Below are 24,585 nucleotides of genomic sequence, written 5' to 3' on the forward strand. Positions count from 1 at the left end.
GAGTAGACATTCTAAAGTCATATTTATCAATAATGATTACTCGTTACTTATCTATAATTTTTCTGCAAATGTTTTCATTATTATATGAGTTTTCTTTAATTCAGTGATCAGCATCTGATTTCAAATACGCCTTTCATCCCAGCACTTGAGAGGCAGAGACAGACAGATTTCTGAGTTCCAGGCCAGCCTAGTCTACAGAGTGACTTCCAAGACAACCAGGGCTATACAGAGAAACCCTGTCTCAAAAAACAAAAAACAAAAACAAAAACAAAAACAACCAAAAAAAATTTTAAAGAAGAAAGGAAGATGAAAAAGAATGATTCTCAAATTTGTAAGTTAATAGTATTGACTGTATTAGGATATAAAAATTAACTAATTTTTCAAGGTTTTCTAAGGAAAGGTACTACATTTTGATCTTTAAAGTGTTCAGGCTGAGGTATTTGTGGAGTGTGCAAGGAGCGCTGTTCTATGCACATTTGAAAGTGCATCTTAAATTTGCCATACCTATAATTACTGCATTTTGGTTATAATATGTATAATTTATTATATATTAGTCAGCCCTATTGAATCACCTTTCTTTGTTTCAGATTAAGCATAAAGTGTGTCATGTATGGACATATATGTGCAAGTCAGTTTTCTTTGCTTTTGGAATGCCATACAGTCTTGAATGATCAGTTTTAGAAAGAGCTCTTGGCCTAGTAATAGATGTGGATTCCAGTACTTGGCTTCTACTTTAAAAATCTCACTGTGTTAGTCAAGATGCGTAATATTTCTGAGTTTTGTGTCTATTTGAGACAATCTTTGCCTCCTTGTAAGAAAGGAATAATGGGCCAATAGACAGTATTTGCTGACACTGAAGACAAAACATGCTACTACAAATTATAATAAAATTTAATTAAATGTTATAATTCATCAACAGGAGTGCAGAATATTTGGAGAGTTATTTTCAAATGCATTCAAGTAATTGTTTGTGAAAACTTAAATGAAACATTTAGGATGTATCTCAATAATAGAACATTTGAAAAACATGTTTAAGGATTTGAGGTCACTCCCAGCACTGGATAAACAGAAATGAAAAGCCATGGCAGCATACTTCTGTCATCCTAAGTAAAGAGGTCTTAGGGCTTTTACTTCAAGACCAACCTAGGCTACATAGCAAAACCATGTGAAGAAAATAAATAAAAGTGGCAATGAATCAAATCTAATGGTTTTTTTCCACCGCGTTCTAGTTGTTTTTTTTTAAGTTTTAATATGGAATAATATCTAAAATGAAAATCTTTCTGATCATGTACAAATGAGCAGTGATTTCACTAGGTAATGACAGTATCAAACAGTTAACATTATTATGTGTGTGTGCATGTGTGTATGTGTATGTATTGCATATTATATCTTTACTTTTGTTTTGATCCTTTAGGATTCTTCCATCTTTAAAAAGAAGAAAGTCTCTGTAAAATATAGTTTTGTAAAAAATATTGGTTTTGTTGTAGTTGTTGTTTGTTCATCTCAGTCTAATGATGCCAGTCAAATATTAAAGGTAACAATGTTCATAGAATAAAATTTCCTTTAGCAATATTTATTTCTTGGATCATTTAGTATTTTATTTTCATGAGGAAAATTGTTTTTATCAGATAGTTTCTTATAATGCATTCTTATGAGAATGAATGCCAATCTTTTCGCTTTGTGGAAGTACAGAAATTCTTAAGAACAAATGTGGGCCTTTTATCTTTTATTGCCCATAAATAAAATAGTGCATAAGCCAAAGAAATGAAATGGTAATTTGATTCTAAAGAAATGTATACAGTGTATAGAGCATCTAAGTTTCATGCTGATAATGGTCTTGCAAGAAGGGATTGATAAAAGAGTAAGTCTATAACAATCTTTTTAATTAACATGGGGTTTGCCTTTTTTTGTCTTTTATTTATTATTTATTTATTTGCACTGCAGGTTTTATTTCCCCATCCCTGGTCCACCCTTGAACTGTTCCACATCCCATACTTCCTCCCCACTCCCCTGTCTCCAGGAGGATGTCCCCACCCCTCCACTCCCCACCCCACCTGACCTCTAAAACTCCCTGGGGCCTCCAGTCTCTTGAGGGTTAGGTGCATCTTCTCTGACTGAACCCAGACCTGGCAGTCCTCTGCTGTATGTGTGTTAGGGGGCCTCATATCAGCTGGTGTATGCTGCCTGTTTGGTGGTCCAGTGTTTGAGAGATCTGGGGATCCAGGTTGAGACCACTGGTCCTCCTATAGGGTTGCACTCCTGCTCAACTTCTTCCAGCCTTTCCCTAATTCAACCACAGGGGTCAGCTGCTTCTGTCCATTGTTTGGGTGCAAATAACTACATCTGACTCTTTCAGCTGCTTGTTGGGTCTTTCAGAGTTCAGTCATGATAGGTCCTTTTTGTGAGCACTGCCTCCATAGCCTCAGTGATAGTGTCAGGCCTTGGGACCTCCCCTTGAGCTGGATCCTACTTTGGGCCTGCCACAGGACCTTCTTTTCCTCAGGCTCCTCTCCATTTCCATCCCTGTAATTCTTTCAGACAGGAACAATTATGGGTCAGAGATGTGACTGTGGGATGGCAACCCCATCCCTCACTTGATGTCCTGTCTTCCTGCTGGAGGTAGCCTCTATAAGTTCCCTCTCCCTACTGTCAGGCATGTCATCTAAGGTCCGACCCTTTGAGTCCTGAAAGTCTAGCACCTCCCAGATCTCTGATACATTCTGGAGGTTCCCCCACCTCCTACCTCCTGGGGTTGCCTGTTTCCATTCTTTCTGCTGGCCCTCAGGGCTTCAGTCCATTTCCCTCACCCAATACCAGATCAGGTTCCCCTCTCCCCCAACCCCCTGTCCACTTTCCATCCCAGGTCCCTCCCTCCCTCCCCACTTGTGATTGCTTTCTTTTCCCTCCCAAGTGAAACTGGCATGGTTTAGAACTTAACTCAGTGCTCATTTTCAGTTATGACAAACGGCAAAATCTGTAGAAAAAAAAAGGAAAAGAAGAAAAAGCTTGAAATAGAAAATAATGGCAAGACTAAAAGAAGAAATCTAAAATTTCAATGCATTCATAATTCTTTTTAAATATTGTTAAAATTGAGAGTATTTTAAGGACTGATTTTGTTATCCTTTCCATGCATCTGAATTTTAACCCTTTTAACAAGGTAACGTAGATTGTAGCCACCATGTTCCCTTGTGCTATAAAATTAGAAAACAATTTTATGATAGGCAGAGGGAAAAGAATCTGCCTAAAGTTACCAGAAAATTGTTTTGTTATGCTTACAAAGAAAATGTTAACACTTTTCATATCTAATCGAGTAAAATTTATGTAGTTGTTAAAAAGAATATAATGGAAATATTTTCATGAAAGCCATGCTCTCCTAATATATTAGTGACTAATCTTGCATTCAAACAGTATGCAGATGTAGGACTTCTTTTAGGAGTTTTTTGTTTGTTTGTTTGTTTTGAGCAAAATAATTTTGCTCAGATAAGGAAGATGGCTCAGTGTGTAAAGTGCTTTTCTTTTCATCATTAGGACCAAAGTTTTGATTCCTAGCATTTACATAAAAACTCAAAGGGTATGTCAGCCCACCTGTAATCCCAGCATAGAGGAAACTGACACAGGGCTTCTCCAGAGTAGGCTGTCAGGATAGACTAGCTGAATCAGTGACCAATGAGTTCAAGTGTGCCTATCTCTATATAAGGTAAAAATGGATCAAAGACATCTGACCTCAACCTCCGAGCTCTATATACTTAAAATACTTACACATATACCTACATGTACACACACACACACACACACACACACACACACACAGAGGTGGAATACATACCACATACATATATATGCCCTCCAAAAATATAAATAAATATAATTTGCATTACTCAAGGCCTTCAGTATATGAGTCTGAGAGATATTTGTTATTCTATGGAAATTAAAGTATTTATCCAGTCCATATATTCACTGTGAAATGTTTGCTGATAATGTTATATTTTTGATTCTTTTATCTTGTCACTATTTTTTGATTGTGATATAGCTAATCAACTAACAAAATTAAGAATCAAAAGTTTATTTGCTTTTTGTCATGTTCGTTTAAATCAAGACTGACTCATGCTGAAAAAAAATTATGTTGTATTATTTTTAAGAGCTTAAACAAATCAGAAAATTCTCTGAAACATCAGTTTTATTTGCTTTTGTTTTAAATTTTTCAGCCTTAATATATTAAAATTTGTCTAACCATTAATAACATGTAAATTTTGGTATCTACATGTAAAATTAATAAACAACATAAAGACTAGGAACCACTAAGTTAATTAGATTTTTTTAAATAGTATCTAAACAACAATGAAAAGTTTTTAGTTGCATAGTTTTTTACCCACTTGGGAGTTATTAAATAGAATATTCTCACATAACTACTCTAATGCAGCAGTTCTCTAGCCTAGCTATTCTTTAAAATTAGTGAAAATTACAAATAAGTTCTGCTAATGTAGGTTGTGTCTAACATTATTTATTGTACTAGAAATTAAAACTTAGACCTTTTTATATACTTTTTGCTTAATGGCTTTAAAATTGAAATAAGCTTTTATGTGTTAAGGTAAATCTCATTTTAATGAAAAAACTTTTCCACAACCAATACATGATGAAAAGTTTGTCATTGTTTACATTTTTAAAATTACTATTGCTTGCTGACTTAATAGAAGACTTGAATTCTTACAGTAAATTAATTTAGTTGAAGAATATGAAGAACCAATACAGCTCACATAGCAATATGGTTAGAAAAATAAATACTATACTAGTGTATGTAATAATTGTGGATATTTTAATATCGCACCAGAAATTTATGGTTTTGTTTAAAGGGTAGAAATTTTACATAATGAATTTTTGTGTGTTAATTCTATTTTATTTTATTTTTTCCTCATTAATTTATTTATTCACATTACAGACTCCTCTCTTCCCAGTCCCATCCTCACACCCCTTTCTCATCCCCCCATCCCCTATTCATCAGAGAAGGGGAGTTGGGTACCAACACTCTCTGGAACATCAAGTCACAGCAGAACTAAGTGCCTCCTCTCCCACTTAAACCAGACAGGGTTTGATTTAAAGGCAGGCAATGGAGTCAGAGACAGACCCCGCTTTACTTGTTAGCACACCCACATATAAAACAAGCTGCATATCTGCTACATCTGTGTAGGTTCCCTATGTGCAGCCTATGAATGTTCTTTGGTTGGGGGTTCAATCTCTGTGAGCCCCCATGACCCAAGTTAGTTGACTGTGTAGGTCTTCTTGTGGTGTCGTTTGTCTCTCTGGTTTCTTCTATTCTTTCCCCCATGTCAAATAAATATTTTTAAATTTTAAAAAAGGAAAAGCAAAAAATGAGTAAGTATAAAATAAGGAAATGAAGTTGGGAAAGAAATGTGATTGCTTAATTCTAGAGAAGGTTAGAAAAGGAGAATGAGGGTGGAGTTGATCTGTGAGCATTATTAAAATTTTCAGAGAATATTTTTCTTTCTTTTTTAACTCTTCTCTCATACAATACATCTGGCTGAAGCCTCCTCTCCTCCCTACTCCCAGATCTCCATATACACACACCTCCACTCTCCCCAATATCCACTATTCCTTTCATTCCCTTTAGAAAAGAGCAGGCTTCCCAGTGATATCAACAGAGCGCAGCATTAAAAACACAATAAGACTAGGCATATCAAGGCTAGGTGAGTCAACTCAGAAGGAAGACAAAGATCCTATGAGGAGGTAAAAGGGTCAGAGATACCCCCACTTGCAGTGTTAGGAGTCCTACCCAAATGCCATGGCATGTATCCAGAGGAACTTGCTCAATTGCAAGCCTTTCTCTGTATATGTGATATTAGAAGTTTCTAAAAAAAAATTCTAGTAAAACAAAAGTCAACAAAAACTTGAAAATTTGAACAGAACTTTTTTCTAATATATATCCTATAATTCTGTAATATACAGACAGATACATGGTACTATATGATTTCATAAATAATGAAAAACAGAAAATTTACTATATATGTGTATATGTATGTATATATACACACATATATATACATATATATATATATGTATATAGTTTTTTAAGGTTTCTTGAAATGTAAAAATCTAAAACCTATACTCTTATACATTTACGTGCCTCGCAATTTGAATGAATCTCTTTCCCTGGGACTAGTTTAGGAACATGTGTATTTGTCATTTGGATATCTGAGTATATATTGTTTCCAGTGTTGACAGAGTTTACCATTATCAAGAAATCATCTCTGTTAAAATATCTACTCAGCTAATCCTAAAACTCTTAGAAGCATTTGAAGGTCTCTAGCTTATAGTTGCAAAAATACATTTTCTAATGTTCTGATTTCTGCTTAGGAGTAAGTATTGGGCACAAAAATGGGGAATGCAGCAAATGTTTCACCTCTCTTTAGATATTATTCATTTGTAAAAATATTATCTATTAAATTTATGACTAAATAATTTTACTTTGTCAATTACTCTTTGATTATTTCCTATAAGAATTATATTCTCTGTAAAATTGAACTAGTTGAGTTTTTATTTTGTTTCTTGTTTTTGGTTTTGAGGCAGTAACATCCTTTGATATATAACAAAAGTATATAATTCATACCACCCATTTTATTAGAATCAAGAATAAAGTCTTAATTTGTTAAATTAATATAAACTGTTTCATTGAGGACAATCTTAAGTGAAACTAGCTTTTTAAAAAGCAGGGCAGGGGAGGGTATAGGGGACTTTCAGGATTGCATTTGAAATGTAAATGAAGAAAATATCTAATAAAAAATTTGGAAAAAAGAAAACAAAAAAAGCTGTATATATCAGTAAATAATATTCAGTGACTATGCAGTTTGAATTCACTTCCACACTTTATACTAAGCCACCATTACTTTTGTGGCATCAGTGAAAATGTCAGTGTAGAGGGGAAAGCAAATAATATGTTAATACTGTTAGTAAATTGGCCTTGTGAACTAACTACTAAAAGGATTTTAGGAGCCCTCCATGGATCCACGCGAGTAGTATCAGTGATATAATCTAAACTGGTATGTTTCTAGGAAATATTCTATGCTAAAACGGTGTGTGGTGAATGTTATTTTCCCCCCTTTTTTTGTTTTGTTTTTTTTTGTTGTTGTTGTTGTTGTTGCTTTTCAAGACAGGGTTTCTCTGTGTAGCCCTGGCTGTCCTGGAACTCACTTTGTAGACCAGGCTGGCCTCGAACTCAGAAATCCACCTGCCTCTGCCTCCCAAGTGCTGGGATTAAAGGCGTGCACCACCACGCCCAGCTCCATATTTTTTATAGAGACAATATTATAGTGGTATCCTCGGCCAAAGAAATCTATTTTTTTTTTGTAAATGACTATATGTACTTTTTTTCTGTATAAATAATTCATCCTGACTTTAAATTTCAGACTGGTTTTTTGACAAATAACAGTTTTTTCACTCTGATTCAAAATGAGAGCAGACTTCATAAAGACTTTTAAAGATAGAAGGGCCAAAATAATAATTTTCAAACAGCATTTACTTTTACTTATAGTGTGATACTGCTGCTGCAGTAAAACCAGTGCTTCCTAAGATATCCTGAAAGCCAATGGTATTTGCCAAACACTCTTTTAAGTAATACCTTAGCAATAGCTAAATAATATTACCGTGGTTTAACTGAGGATGGCTTCTTTTTAAAATTAGTTTGGAACATTTAAATCTTGGATGATTTCATGGCTGAGAAGTATACAGCTCTGTTATTGAACACTTAGCGAGCAAGCACAGGGCCTGGGTTCCCTCCCCATTACTACAAATGGAAAGAACAGAATGAGGGAAGGAGGGAAGTAGGAACAGAAAGAGAAAAAATGAGAAACTTCAAATAAAAAAATACAAAATTTCATTATTTCCTAAAGTAAATCATACTGATATTGCTGGACGCCCACAGATGCATATCAGAGTTCAGCTGGCATGCTCTCAGCACTCTAGACTATCGTGATAATCCTTATCAAATGCCTAAGCTCTATAGGTATTTTAAGATTTATTTTTAATTTGTCTGTGTGCATGTTTTGCCTACATGTATGTCTGTGCACCACATCTGTTTCCTAGTGCACAAGGGGATCAGAAGAGTATATCAGATTCCTTGTCATTGGAGTCATGGGGATTTAGGGGCTACCACATTGGTGTTGGGAAACAAACACAGGGCCTCTGGAAAAGTAACAAGTGCTCTTAAGTACTGAACCATCTCTTCAGGTCCCTTTCTATGTATATTTGTAGCCAGTTTCCTTTCTAATTCCTTATTTTCTAGCTTTTCCATCTTTATATAGACATAGGCAGGGTTCTTTTTGCTTTGTTTTATTTTTGTCAAGTTTTTTATAGTTGTGTGGTTTGGGTTGGTTTTGCTATTGACTTTCTTGATAGCAAAACAAAATTGTGAAATTTGAAAGATTTTATTTTCTTTCTAACATGTTAGACATCATGCAATTAGTAGAATTATGCATATTTTGATAATTTATTAATTTAATTTATTTCTTCATCTCAGGGTCACCCGTGCTTAATATGTAATGATAGTGAAGTGAAATATCCTCTCTGATGATTGTTATTGTCAGTTTCACAGAACCTTCCATTTCCCTATAATTATTTAATGTTCATAGAACTACATTTATCACTAAAGCTAAGTACCACTTCAAACTCAGCTGTCAGGAGTATTTTTTTCCATTGTTTTGAGCTTTGTTTTATTTTGGACAAGGTATTTCAAGGCATTCCTGGCAGGCTTCAGATCTGAGGACCTCCTTCCTCAGGCCCCAGATGCTTTCGTTATATGATGGATACTTCCATGTCTGGCTATTTACTATTGCATTTGTTTTCTTTTCACTGTGACAAAATGCCTGGCAGCTCCCACAATCTCTGGAAGAATGAGGCTGACTGTGTTAGGTTTCACATTCCCGGCTTCATGCAGTGGGATCTCAGGGCCACTTTGCAGATATTTCAACTCCACTACATATCTCTTGACAGCCTGTTTTTAGAATGTTGAAACGGCATTCTGGAAAACCATAACCCTTAAACATTCTTCATCTCTACAAAACCAGTACTGTATAAAGAATGTCACGTTCTGCTGAAAACACAAAAATTACTTTAGCCAGCTGCCTCTGATCACAGCAGCAGTGGCCTCAGAGCACCTACATAGCTAAACCTGAGAAAACATTTTTCCATGTGATCCCATTCTCAAAGAAGTGTCCTCTGAAATGATTTTTTAAAAAGAATTTACACCCTGGATCCTTTAACGAATTGGGTTTTAAAAGGCACAGTGCCTTTCCTGTTATAGTATCAGATTAAATGGCCTTTAGCACAATTTCCCAAAGAATCCTTGTTTCCTTCTTAGACTCCATGAGCCTGATTTTCACTGTACATATTTCTGTCAGCATTCTAGTCTTCCTCATTCCCACCAGAATAGCCAGTTAAATTTGTTTGCAACATTTAAGAGCTCTCTAGCCCACAATTCCAACCACTTCCATACTATCTCCTGTCAAATTTCCAAAATCATATAAAAACCATGGCCAATTTTATCACAGCAGTGACCTTCCACCCTGAGTACCAAATACCTGACAGAATCCATTTAAATGTCAAAGGATTTATTCTGACTCACAGTATAAGGAGATACAGTCCATGAGATGGAAAAGGCATGGTAACAGGGAAGCCATCCATAGTAGCATCTACAGCATGGTGGATCTGAAAACAAAGAACTTATGCCAAAAACTTGAGCCCAGGGACATCTTCATAGTGACTAACTTGCCACCTTGAGATAGGAATTTTCAAATCAGATTTGACACCTTGGAAGGTATATTAAGTTAGGTGCGTAGGTACGTAGGTAGGTAGAAAGATAGAGGAGGGGGTAGGGAGGTAGACAGACAGACAGGCAGGTAGGTAGATTTCATTGTTTCCTTTTTTTTACTATAAAGAAGTAATGTATGGCAGTTATGGTGGCCCACATCTAAAATCCCAGTATTTAGAAGACAAACAGAGGAGTATCCTGAGCTTGAGATCAACCTGAACTTTATAATCCATGCACAGCCACCTAGTTGCTGACCTATCTGGTAAGACAAATGAGCAAGTAACAAAGAAATGATATGCACGTTTACTTCTAAAAATTCATAGAAAAACATTTTCTATAAAATTTCCTTCATAAGAAAAATTTTGTTGCTGGAAGTGCCTTTAATCCCAGAATTCTCAGGCTGAGGCAGTCAGATCTCTGAGTTCAAGGTCACCCTAGTCTAGATAGAAAGATCCAGCCCAGCCAAGGCTATACAGTGAAACTGATTCAGAGGGAGACAGAGACGGAGAAAGACTTCAAATTTAGCTATATGTCATTTTGTTTTCTTCCTGTGAACTCAAATATCTTTTAATGTACAGGTACTAATACCACAAGTTCTAGAATGTGACATACCTGACAATTGACCAATATCAATTCTTACATGTCACTTTGAAATTAAAGATATTTAAAGGAGATTGTACTTTTTATACCCTAGAGGCTTTGATGGGTGAAATCTTATCTTCACAGCACCTTTCCTAGTATCTAGTACTAGATATTTTTTCTCCAGAACATAACACAAGTAGCCCCTAGCACAGTTCTCTAACATGTATATAGTAATAAAGTATGACATCTTATACACTTAGTAATGTGAACATTTTTCCATCATGACACTTTGATATAGCTTTTATACAATTTTGATTATTCATATTCTGATTAATATATGTAACAATTTTTGCCAGTCTCTAGGTATTTTATTTGTTTTTCATTTTCCATTTATATAAAAATTGTTCTGGGTAGTCGAAAAATTATTTTGTAGATTTCTCTTAGTCAAATTTAGGACTTATGTTAATTCTAGGTTTTGTTGTAAGTATATACAGAACTTTTAGACACAATTCCCATAATTCACATGAGTACCTAGAATAGTTCATTATATCTATATGAATACAGTTTAACAAAATATTAGAAAAACCATTGAGCATTTGCATCTATCTAACTTATTGGCAACATTTAAAAATTATGAACTCAAAGTTATTTGAAAAAATAAAATTATTGCACTAAGACACCAGATATTGAAAATGAGTTCTAGCGTGCAACTTTAAAATTTTCTGAGAACTAACAGAGTTGAATGTCTATATCTAAACATGAAGATTTAAATAGGATAGCCTCTTCTGTCCCTCCTAGTCCACCAGTCATATTACTTTGGCCTAGTTCTAATACCAGCTAAATAAATGTTAATATTCTTAGTTCCTCCTTTTTTTTTTTTATGGTTTTTCGAGACAGGGTTTCTCTGTGTATCCCTGGCTGTCCTGGAACTCACTCTGTAGACCAGGCTGGCCTTGAACTCAGAAATCCCCCTGCCTCTGCTGGGATTAAAGGCGTGCACCACCACCGCCTGGCTCTTAGTTCCTCTTAATCTCCAGTTAATACAGTGAAACTTAGGTTTATTTATTTTAACTTCTGTATACTCTATACTAATACATAAAATCAAAAGTTATCAACTGAAAATTTCACTTAACTGTTTCATTGAGGTCAAGGTTGTATCTGTTGAAGGAAATTTTTAATTCTCTTGGTACTCCCTAGAATTTTGTGTAAATTTAAATATAGGGAAATGAATTATACAAATAAAAGAAATGGTAAAACTACAAATGCTTGGTTTAGTTTTAGAAAATATCTTTGTCTCCCATATGTTTTTAAAAATATTTTCTTTGATATATATAAACATAGTAAACAAAAATGTTTTCTGAAACTAGGCTTTGTGACACAGGCCTGTCAGAAAACTCAGGGTTAGAAATGACCTGTTCAGAATTAATATTGCAATTTATTCTGATTCAATATAAGTTCTCATTGGTATTTTAATATAGTATATCTCAATGAAACCATTCTTGTTTTGGTTTGGTTTTTTGTTTTTTTGAGACAGGGTTTCTCTGTGTAGCCCTGCCTGTCCTGGAACTCACTCTGTAGACCAGGCTGGCCTCAAATTTAGAAATCCTCCTGCCTCTGCTTCCCAAGTGCTGGGACTAAAGGCATGCACTACCACCACCCAGCTTCAATGAAACCATTCTTAAAACTTCATATTATAAAGTGGTTGCTTTCCTAAAATTAGATATTTTGTGGCCCATATATCAAAATTATCAATTATTCGTTCTATTTTAATTGAAGAAAAGGCACAAATTGAGAAATTCACTCAGTGAAAATTTCAGTGTTCATTTGGCGTCAAACACTAAATTATAGGCTGACAATACAGTGATAATGCAGCTGATTTGGATGTAAAACTTTACAGCAAGTCTGTTTAATAGATTTTTAGAGCCCTTGTAGTCATAGAGTAAAAAGTAAGGTGATTGAAAATCAAGAAGAGGCCTTTCAAAAACAAATTCATGTAGTAAGGACAAATGAAAAAAAGCACATCCTTACTAGAAATTGTCTAAAACTTTGAAACAACACAAATATTGCCATCACGTTCTTTGCTGTTTTAAATTATTGTCAGTATACTGCAATAGCAGGTACCATGAGAATATGAAAGTGAGTGTCTGGATAATGTGCACAGGAAGACTCACAGAGGGGAAAAAGAGATAATGCAAAATCTTTGTTTAGTTAATCATCTCCTTTCTAGAAGTTTACAAAAGAACTCAGGAATGGGACCAGACTGAACATCTATAATTCAAAATCCAAAAATCTAAAATACTAAAAAGCCAGAAATGTTGTATGTGATTGATATTTCATATTTCAGAACATTTTTATTTCAAGATAGAGATATTAAATCAATAGTCTATATAGATGTTCAACCAATAGTCTATGCAGATATTCAATAATCTAAAGATCTCTAAATGTTTAAGTAATTCTGCTCCAAAGCACATTGAATAATGTTTATTCACCCCTTACAAACACAGTGCTTAACATCTCTCAAAAAGAATTAGCTTTATAGAAAAGTAGAATAAAAGTAGATGAGACTCTTAATGTTAGGATAAAAAGTAAACCAGTTCCTGATACTACTCTGCTGTGCTTGCTCTTTCTCATTAAAAAATAAATATTCAAACTAACTATAAATTTCTTTCTTACTAGCCTATTACAATTCACTATTAAAATTTGACTAGAATAAATTAGAATATTTAGTTTCCAGTCTATTGATTTCTTGTAGAAGAGGCAGGTCAGTCAGAAAAGTATCTGTCTTGAAAACATGAGCATCTCAAGTTTCAAAAAAGAAAAATGCCAGGGCCTTGTATATACTTGAAGTCACAGCCGTGGGGTGGTGATGGTATGTAGATCTCTTGGACTTGCAGGGGAGTCAGACTATTCTACTTGGTGATTTCTATGGCAATGAAAGAGCTGTCTTAAGATAAATATTTTATGGCACTGAGGAAGTGCTCCTGTATTTATCCTACTGCCTTCGCATACACCCTTGAACACACAAACATACAGTATGCCAATTTCACTTTTTCCTATTCTTTCTGAATTTCTTTCATCATAAGATACTATGATCTGTTTCTATAGTCACAAATTCACATGAAACTTAAATTGCAAGCACTTCTATCTTTGAGAACTGTGTTGATTCTGTAAAGACTTTTTTCTATAACTTCAAAGACTATGTTCATAAGATTGATTTCAAACACTAATAATTTCCTTTATAAAATCTCCATTTATTAATGAAAAGAAGAGGCCATAAATTTGAAGCAGAGCAAGGAAGGATATATAGGAGTACTTCAAGGGAAAAGAGAGATGATGTAATTATATTATAATCTCAAAGATAAAGAAAACCATATATCATCTCTGAGCTTTATGTACATTTCTCATATACAAATACTAACCAAGTACAACCCTACTAGCATCCAATAGCAGAAAAGACTGGGCGTGTAGACTGCTAGATTTCTGTACTTATACTTGCATTTGTAATGGAAATAATTTAGACAAAACATTGATCTATAGATATAATAATAGGTAAAATGTGTTAGATGAAGGTATGTGAATCATGTCACATACCTACAATTCTAGTACTTAAGAGGTTGAGGCAGGAGGATTTACAAATTGAAAACCAGGTTAGGATATATAGAGCAAGTTCCAGTCCATACTGGTCTACACCGCAAGATTCTGTCACAAACAAACAATCAAAGCATAAATAGAAAAATACATAGGCATATAGATTTATATGTGCATAGCCATCCTTTTCTAAGCACCCTTTTTTCAGCCCTGTGAAATTCCAGACCTGTTAAAGGACTATAACTTTAACAATCAGCAGAAATCAAGAACTGCTTTAACCTTGAAGAGGACGCATCATGCTGCCAACCTAATACGATGTTAAGATTTAGACAGAAAGGATACTGCAGAAAATTGTGATTTCTTGAGCTTCTAAATGTTTTTTAGAAACAATGGGTCATTACATTCTACATTCTTATAGGAAACTACCGGGAGGGTCTTTATAATCCAGGTTCTGTAATTCTCCATTTAAAGTTGAAAACAGCCTTTGGAGTAAGATGTTTTTTGAAATAAAAGACTGTAAAGAAGAGAATGACTAGATGTTGGGAACTGATGAAATTCTTTCTCCACTGGGATTCATCTCCTCTAAATGTTATTTCTAAATGTGGCAATTCTACTTCACTAAAAGAGAGAGAGAGAGAGAGAGAGAGAGAGAGAGAGAGAGAGAGAGAGAGAGAGAATTGATTCTTTATCCTTCTGCTAAAACAGCTAATGATGAAAAATTTGTAAAAACTATTCATTTCAAATGTTGATGTAATTCTTGTGTATAAAGATGATTGTGGTTTGTTTTTAGGTTTTTGGGGGGTGTGCTTCGTTTGTTTGTTTGTTTGTTTCAAAATAGGAATACCATTTGCTCAATGTTCCCCAATAACCTATGTATGCTATTCTGGGACATCCTAACAGTACTCAATACCCTGCTTCCAGAAAAAAAAAAGTAAAATTTATAATATTCTCAGTTATATTATTTTCCTAAGGAGATTAACACCTAGGATTTATCATTTTGCAGATAGTTGTGCTATCTGCCAACACAAGGATGAGCTAATCAGTTAACTTGTCCTGTGCTGATGAGAATTGAAACCTCCTCCAAGTGAAGTACAGGAGTGAGGGTACAATCACCTTTTCTGGATCTTGCTTACAAATACTCCACTTATCAAGATTCTGTGTGTATTGGTGTGAACCAAGAAATTGTAAAATAGCAAATGAGTGATATGGGGATGAGAGAGAGAGAGAGGGAGAGGGAGAGAGGGAGAGAGTGACAATGAATGTACTGTGTAATCATATATAAGCACAGTATCCCTGTGTAACTAGTCTAGCCTCGAATCTGAGGCTATCCTGCTTACCCCAATTTCCTTAGAACTAAGACTGTAAACACACACCACCACACCAGGCTTTACTTACCCTGTTTTTTCTGAGAGAAAATTTCAGATGAAATAAGAAAAATCTTTGAAGGACTGAATATATCTAACACTGGTCTGGCATTAAAATTTTCTGGTTGGCAGCATGATTGTTTAATTGGGAATCACAATGACAGCTGAACCAGCTCTATGCTTGGGTTGACAAGCAAAGGAGCTTGACTGTCACCAGTAAGAACAATGCTTCTTGGGACTGATCTTTCCACTTAAAGCACACTCATGTTTCTTGTCATACCATTGATGTTTTCTGATATTGCAGTAGAATAGACATTTAAACACTGAAAGAGAAAACATGCATAGGTATATTTGTAATTCTTTGTTTTTTGTAAGCTAAATGCAAATGTAACACTACTCCAGATACTGCTTCATCAGAAGTCCCCAAGATAACCAAAAGTAAGTGCCAATTTCCTCCTCTCAGGAATAGTGCCGTACCAGAAACTGAACTCTGGAGATCTGTTTGCAGAGCATGTCATAGCATCTGGGGTCAATAACTCCTTGGTCTTACAAGAGGAGCTTAAGTCAATTGATGTATTGCATGTACTGCTTACTAATGTGTAGAAAAAAATTTAAGTTCACTTTTTCTTTATTCTGTCTTTTTTACCCATCTTCCCTCATTGTAGCAAATTAGACGGCCGGATGAAAGCAAAGGAGTTGCTAGTAGAGTTGGATCCCTCAAAGTAAATATGTTTCTAACATTTTTTTGGCAAGATTTTGTCTATAGCCTACACTTCTTCCTTTTTGGAGGGTGGAGGGAGGAAGGGGGCTTTTTCCATTTTTCACCATCCCATTTTTTTATTTTAATATTTTTATTGGCTGTTGGGTCATATTTTGTTTTGTTTTGTTTTGTTTTCAGCTACACATAGAGCAACCAGCTGAAGGCAAGCTGCCAAATAACTAGCTTTGAAAGGCACCATAAACAAGAAAGGGCAACTGCCTCATTTCATGTGCCTGCAATTTGGGGCTCTAGAGTAAACCGTTCCTCTGACTGATGTCACTGATTATGTGTTACGATTCCTCGTAAGCAGAAAACCTATATATTTTTAGAATGTGACCTCCAGTTTTAACATACTTTATTTAAAAATATTGAATTTTATTTTAGAGTCATTACCAACTTAATTCATTCTAAAATAAAAATTATTGTGAGTGAATAACATACTGAATATATATCATGTTAAGAACTAGAATTGCTTTATGATGCCAGTATAATTGACCCATATACAGCTCTTAGTGTTAAAGCAGTCTTAGTACCTTAGCTTTTTTTAACCTTTAAAAGTTACTGTAACATTAGGCCACCACAATAAATATTAATCCACTTTATACATAATCTACTAATAGACAGTTAAGGTTTCCGATTTGATGATCTTCTTTGGTAATGGGTAAATGCCCCTTAGTCTATATATATTAGACACTTCATTTGTTTATTTATTTAATTACATTTACTTAATTGCTTAGTTATTTATTAATTACAATAAAAAATTAAAAATTTTACCCACAAATAATCACTATTTTTAATGATGCCATCATAAATGCAAGTTAGAAAATTGTTAACTGTAAAAGTAGGTAAAAATTAAAGTTAACCATTATTTTTATATCTCAATCCCAAACAGCCTCAACAGTGGTAGCAACTAGTAAATTAGCAAAAATGCCAGGTAATTTGGAGCACTGTGATGTCATAAAATTCATTAACTATCGTAAAGCCTAATTAACTCTGTCATTTCAAAATTTTCCATAGCTCCAATTTACTTTCATTTAACAGTTTATAAAAGACAAATTTCTATTCTCTTTCCTGCCCTTGATTCTTATGCCTTGTAAGTTTTACTTTTTTGTTGTTGATGAGTATGTGCAAACATGAATGCACATTGATGAACTTGTGTTTGTATGTCTGTGTTCTTTATTAAGAAAAGCCATCCTTTCTGTTCTTTAACATTGCCTCATAGTAGATAACTCTTACATTTAAAGTTGCCTCTGTAAAGGATGGGACATGGTGATTGTGTGCTGATTTCAAAAATAGGATACTTAGTGTTATTCCCTCAGTAAAATGTAGTGATATACCAATAGCACTCCTCACTGAATCATACTTTAACTTTGTCTGAAGGAGACAATAAGTTTCTTGTGTACCCCATTGATTAACTGATTCAGCTAAGAAAGTGCAATACAATATAAAGTTTTTAAAATAACTGATAGCAAATTAAACTTAAAAATGGCATCTATAACTGTGGGTCCTGATATAAGATGATTTGCATGTATGAGTGAATGTGTGTGTAAGAGAAGTTCAGTTTTGAGATGTATAGTACTTAAAGTTATACTGTTTATATGTTTACATGTTTATAACTTTCACTATATGCTTAAGACTAACACTAAGTTATAGCTCAGTCAGTTTGTTTCAATATGGATGCAACCATAGATTGAACACTGTACTTGGGGGAAACGGAAAATTTTCTGGCCTTTAAATATGTTTGTATCATTTCAAGTAGAAAATTTTAGAAGAATTTCTGGATTATAAAAATAGTTGTGATATTTATTTAACTATTTTTAGTAGAAAAAGATTGTGTTTGAACTAAATAAAATGTTGGCTTCGTAGTCACAAGTTTATAGAAAATAGTTATTCTTATGTTAAAGAAAAACAAAAGCAGTGAGAAATGTATAATGCTATGATTTTATTTTTAAAAGGAGAATTGAAAAGGAAACAAGTTGCTGTTTTGACTCAGGTTCTGACATTTTCTTGTAGCTCCATCAAAAGCTGGAGGAGCTCACAAATCACCTAAGAGCTCCTGGGAAAGGCTGTGCTCTCCAAGTAAATAATGTATGGTCTCACTTGTGAATGTTTCCCCATTACAATTTTCTGCTAACAGGTATTCAATATCGGCCTGGTTTGTCCTCTCATCTCCAGCTTTTCTTCTTCCTGTTTTACCTTTCTTTCCTTTTTAGCTCTGGCTTCATGCTCAAGTTTCTAAAATAAAAATTAAATTTGAAGTATAAAAGACCTGCAAGCCACACAACTAACATTACAGTTGATTTAATAACATTATGACCCAAATAAGAGCTTTTCAAAATCAGTACTGAAATAATGATATACTTCTCAAAAGGCTTTTTCATGTGGTATTTATTTAGCGCTATTCTCTTGACTATGTATTTTGTCTGTTTCTGAATGTGTGAGCAAAATTAGAAAATAAGGTCTGTATCTAAGGAGTAAAGACAAGGTGATTCAATTTTAGTTTTCAAAGAAAATTGTGAATTTTTGACTGTTATGAATAGTCTGACCAGTAGATACACTTGTGCAAAGTTAATACACTTCTTTAAACTTCAATACCTTTGAAGTAATTATGACATGTTTTGATTCGAAAGAAAGTTAGCAGCAAACACCTTTACCAGGAATGCTTTTATGTAGCATCTTATAAATGCCTGAACAAAGGGCCATATATGTAAGACATCTTTTGAAAGCAAACACTAGCTTAGAGACACTCAATATTATACATGCATCATATAACCAATCACAAGCAACATTTTTAACAAATAATTAAAGTTTTAAAATAGCCTTCTCTTTAAATGCATTTTTCAAAAATAATCATTTCTAAAATAAATATATAATTATGACAATAAAACTAAATTATTATAAGTATTTAATGCTTAATTCTGGCCTTCCATCATAGGGTGTCTATAAATGTTTCTAGGAGACAAGCTCCTGGATTTATTTCTCCAGAGATTGCTGCCTTTCATTTCATTCATACTGCTATATTAATTTTGACATGAAAATAGAGAAAAAGTTAATTTCTTATATCTCAGCTTATTTTATCATATTCTTTTTTTTTTTTTTTTTTTTTTTTTTTTTTTTTTTTTTTTTTTTGGAGTTTATGTGATATATTTATTTTCCTCAGCTTCTGTCATGCCACCAGCATTGTGATGGCCTCTTAAGTATTTCTGGTGCTCATTCCATGTGACTGTGACTCACGTGTCCCCAGTTTGTTTTCCTAGTCTTCTCAGTCTTGATGGCATGTCAGCTAAGAGAAAGCTTTGTGAAATCTTCAGGAGATATTAATACAGGGTACAAGGAACATTTTCTCTGACTTGTTGGCTTTTGAACAAAGAATGACTTAGTCTTTATCAGGGTTCATTTGTAAGCTATCAGTAAGTTACAATTGAAAGTGATTTCATTTTTAGTATTGCTTCTTTATGGTATTCTTGAATAATTTTAAATTTAAGATAACATTGGTAGTAGCCACTAGAGTTTGTTTCTCATAAAAAGTTTAGTCAGAGGCAGTCATAATGACTCATACCTGTAATCTCAACACCCCGGGAAGCTGGGACAGTAGGAGTGCCATGAATTGCAGACCAGCCTCAACTCAAGTTCAAGTTTGAAAATAAATAAATAAATAAAATTATGTTATATGTATACATAGTACATTCCTCATTATTGAAGTAAAGAATGTTTTCCTAATATCAGTTATTAACTTTAAAAAGCTAAACAGAGATAATCCAGTGTCTCTTTGAGCCAGTTCTTCTTTCTCTGTGTGTTATTACAATTATATGAATCTTCTATATGAGCTCCTAGAATCCATGATACTGTCATTAATATAAAATGTCAGTTTGAGTTTTCTGACTAAATTAATTTGAACATCACTACATAAAAAATAAAAATATTCTCATATTATTAATAAATTAAATAATATGTGCATTAGTAAATAATATATTTGTGGTCATATTCTTTGCAGATTAATCATGAGAAAAATTTTTCCTCCAACAAAACTAACACTACAAAGTTTAAATTTTCTAAGGAAGGTCTTCATGCTAAGGAGTTGGTATTAAGAATAAGATGAAGCACCAGCTCGCTGCCTGCTCCACCACAAGGAACTGTAAAACCTGGAGCTATGCTTAAATATGTATTGCTTTATGTATTGCTTTGTCTGGTATTTTCGGTCAAAAACATGTTACATTTTTTTAACCTTACATTTATTGTTATTTAACAGCAAACAAGTTAACAATAAATAAGTTTAAATAACTTAAAAATTGGCATTTTACAAATTGGTTTAGGTCATGCACTTGGCATGTTACATTTTTCAACTACTACTCTTCTATATAATGAGAAAATCTTCATTTTTTACTTTATTTGAGTTAAAAACACATTGCCTATTTTCTTAAATATGGGATATATTATTTTAAAAATATCTCCTAAACTAACCTAGTTACCTAATGAGTAAGTCATTTGCCTCCTAAAAACTATTTTTAAAATAGTATCTTTGATTAGTGAATTTAGTGGATGAAACATGCAGATAAGCTGGGCAATGGTAGCGCATGCCTTTAATCCCAGCACTTGGGAGGCAGAGGCAGGCAGATTTCTGAGTTCAAGACCAGCCTGGTCTACAGAGTGAGTTCCAGGACAGCCAGAGCTACACAGAGAAACCCTGTCTCGAAAAACCAAAACCAAAAACAAGCAAAAACAAAAAAAACAACAGCAACAAAAATACAGGTAAAATTTTAGGCAAATGTTCTATTCTCTTCTCCCTTAATTCTTATTGTCTGTGTACATTATAAGATATGTTATGCATATAGAGAAGCATTGCTTAAACAAAAAATAAAATATTTTTTGTATAATATCAGACAAAGTTAACAGATCTTGGTCCTAAACTGAAGTAAATTGGCAAACAAAGACCATTCCATTTTGTGAAACTTTATTACAAGTGTTCATAAAAATACTCATTGAAACACTGAAGAATATTTCAGTAAGGTGACAGATTAAAGATCTTTGTTTCTAATTACATATTTACTTGGTAGTAGAAAAGGTGTTATTTCAGAACTGTAGGTTAGTCATAGGATTAAATCATTGTTGCTCTAATTATGGTGACAAATACAATATACTATTTTACACAAAGGGTAGATCCCTTAATGAGCCCTGGAATTTTGTAAATGATATTAAATTTTATTTATTTCTTAGGTGAGTGTCTATTCTTCATCTTTCATTATATTTGCTGTTCTGTAGAAAGAATAGAATGCATCGTCACTACATTGAACAAAGCAGGAACATTATAAACACTATGGGTTTTTAGCATTTGTAGTAGTACAACTATTGTTAATAATATATAATCAAAGATTTCTTACTTAATTCATTTCAAAATATACTAGACACCCTTAGAATTATGCGTTATTTACAATAATTAGCAAAGAACAAAACTATATAAGAAAAAATTAATCTTCCATTTAATCAAATATGTGAACCTAGAAGACAATATTAAAAGTAATGTTCAGGACTGAAGGCTAGTACAGATACTTTTACAAGTAGAAAAACAGGATAAAATAATCAAAATCTATGCTTTGTGTCCATAATATAATTCAAGCTACAAGGAACTTATTACTTTGTTGAGGAGCAATTAGAACAAAGGGAATTTGAATATGAAGATATTCAGAAAAATACTAGCTACATAGTTATGAAAAATGAAAAAGGAAAGGTATACAAATATTCATTATTTGGAATTATATGGTTTTTCTTAATATATATTCTGTATAGGAACATGATAAATTAATATTCAACTACAAAACTAGATTTGTTCATTTTTAAAAGTTTTCAAAAGCAGTAACAGGGAATATAACTCATAAAGGAATATTACTAAGAATATAAACTAAGATAAAGCTGATTTTAAAAACCGAAAGGAATATAATAATTAGCAATAATTGGTTGGCATGCAAATGTAAGTAAAGGAATGGCATTTAAAGTGTAAAAAACAAAAATCAGTCAGGGCACAAGAATTTCACCAAAGTGAAACTTCTTTTTGGTAGATATCATTTAAATCAGAATTAAACTATAAAAAACTTAAGCTTTTTATTTAGTGATTTTGGGCTATTTAAGAATTTAATTTCTTGCATTCAAAAGTAGAATTTGTATTAAATAAGCCAATGTGAGTAATGAATTGGGTTACTGGAATTTTTTATATTTTTAACTGTGGTATTTTCATTCCAGCCTTACATCTGAATTACTTTACTATATTTTTTATGCTAGTATCTATTATCACTGGGAGATTTTGTACATAAAACATTTAAGGTGAGTTTTGTGAATCATAGCCTGGAAAACTACATCCTGTGGGTTAAATCCTACTCTTTATAGGGCCATACACTAGAATTATTCTTTTTTATTTTCAAATGAAGGAGATAAGCTTACATTTCATGTGAAATTATATGAGGAAATATGTTCAAAATAAGTATTTATTGAAATGTTTATTTATTTGAATATGGTCTTCAATTGTTTTCAAGCTACAATAGAACTTTAAATGAATTAAGCACAGATTATATGGCTCAGAAGAACTGAAATGTTTGCTCTCAGATATTTTACAGTCAAAATTTCCTGAGTCTTCTTATAACTGGCTCTTGTATCAATTGCATAGATACGTATGTTAAAATATACTTCTACTTTAGAGTTGAGAAAAGGAGAGATGATTATTTTTCAAACAGTGCTTTCAGGTCACTATGCATGGAAACACATTACACGATCATAACCAAATTTAAAAATTTGTAACAAAAACTAAGAGATAATAAAAGAGAGGGCTAGAGGTTAAAAGTATTGTTCTCACAGACCCATAGTCAGTTTCCAGGAATCCACACTGGGTTTCTCAAAATTGTCATTGACTCCGTTTCCTTGGATTTCTCTGGACTTCATGGTATGATACCCGTACTCGTGCTTACATGCCCATACATGAGCGTGTGTGTGTGTGTGTGTGTGTGTGTGTGTGTGTGTGTGTATACACATATATATTTAAATAAAAATTAAAATATGTTAAGTAAATAATGTAACCTGATATATTTTTCTACTTAATTTTACATTACTTAATTGCTCACCTCATATATAGCCAACACTCTCACAAGTGCACACACATAAGCCCACTGAATTACTGTCAATCCTTCAAATATGGATATTGTCAAACAGAGCATTGATTATAAATTTCTGCTGGAATTGAACCTTATAAGGATTTGAAATGTAACACTAAAGTCCATTATTCTCCTAAACTTTTTAAAAATATCTTTAGAGTGTTTTGTACATTGTATTTTTATGTTCATTACCTGATTATATCTGAGGAAAGATGACATGATCACCTTTTAGATTCTGTTGAATTAACCGTATGTACTTATCTTAAATCTCGTTTCCTTCAAAAGAAATTTAAATAAGATGAGATAGGTAACTTGATATGATCAAGTAATACATCATACTTTAATATGTAGATTACAGTAATATAAAACATGTCTGCATTTGGACCCATTCACTAATATTGACCAGAGACACATTAATGATGGATCTTTACTCCTTAGATGAGTAAACCATCAGTAGATTGTAATACTTAGACAATTTATTTATAGAGAAGCACTTTCTTTAGGCACATATCAGTGTCAGTCCTCATAAGTAAAACATTGTTTGAGATGCCTGTCTCTTCTGTTTCATAAGCTAACATTTATATTAACAGTTTGGATTTGTTTACCACTTATTTATAGTAATTATATAAAATTCTGACTCTTGTAGTAGATGATCTGTCATGAATATGGCCACTATTTAATAATGATACATATGTTAAATTCCATCTTAGGAATTCCATCTTAGGAATACTATTCAAAATAAGCTAATTTTACTAATTTTCACAATATTAAAAATCTTTTGAAATAAAAAACTTAATCCTTAGATTTCATTGTACTAAATAAGAAAATTCTAATTTATCCTATACTTCAAATCAAAAGAAAAATATTTCAAATAATATACATAAAATATTTGAGATAGAAATATATCTGTAAGGTGCTTAATGCTCAACATGGAATTGGTTGTCTCTTGAAATTGATTTAAATAAAAATCAGATGCAAATGATACCTCTGCTTAATAAATTAGTTCTTTTGTAATAGAAAATAGGAACTACATAAAAAGGAGACAAGATTCTCAAACTGTTTTAAATAGAACAAGTATACAAAGCAATATTTTCTCAGAACTATCATATTAAAGAAAATTTAATGCACAAAGTTGAAAAGTTGTTTCATTTTTTAATGTACAAAGTTATACATATTTTAGAAACTACCTCAAAGCATAAATTGACAATGATAATTTTATACCAAATCTGTAAGCCAATAAACTTAAAAGGCTCAGGAAATCATAGTTTCATTAACTCAATAAATACTTCATGTGCATCTACTGTTTTCTGCTGTTATAAATGCTACAAATATTATTAA

The 24,585-nt window shown here is 33.0% G+C and overlaps 1 protein-coding gene across 23 annotated transcripts in view; it reads left to right on the plus strand.

Moving 5' to 3' along the window:
• Positions 1-24,585, plus strand: part of Gphn (gephyrin) — a 467,448-nt gene that overhangs the window by 289,557 nt on the left and 153,306 nt on the right. For 11 of the 23 annotated variants that reach the window (XM_006515899.4, XM_017315079.2, XM_006515903.4 and 8 more), the window contains one exon: positions 16,017-16,073. The exons of 11 other annotated variants lie outside the window; for them this stretch is intronic. In XM_006515899.4, the coding sequence (XP_006515962.1) occupies positions 16,017-16,073 (57 nt within the window). Of the gene's footprint in view, positions 1-16,016; positions 16,074-19,246; positions 22,427-24,585 lie in introns of those variants that run through there. One more of the 23 variants, XM_017315080.2, reaches the window with a different exon arrangement.

Source organism: Mus musculus, chromosome 12 (assembly GCF_000001635.26).
Source record: "Mus musculus strain C57BL/6J chromosome 12, GRCm38.p6 C57BL/6J".
In the NCBI taxonomy this organism is placed as follows: domain Eukaryota; kingdom Metazoa; phylum Chordata; class Mammalia; order Rodentia; family Muridae; genus Mus; species Mus musculus.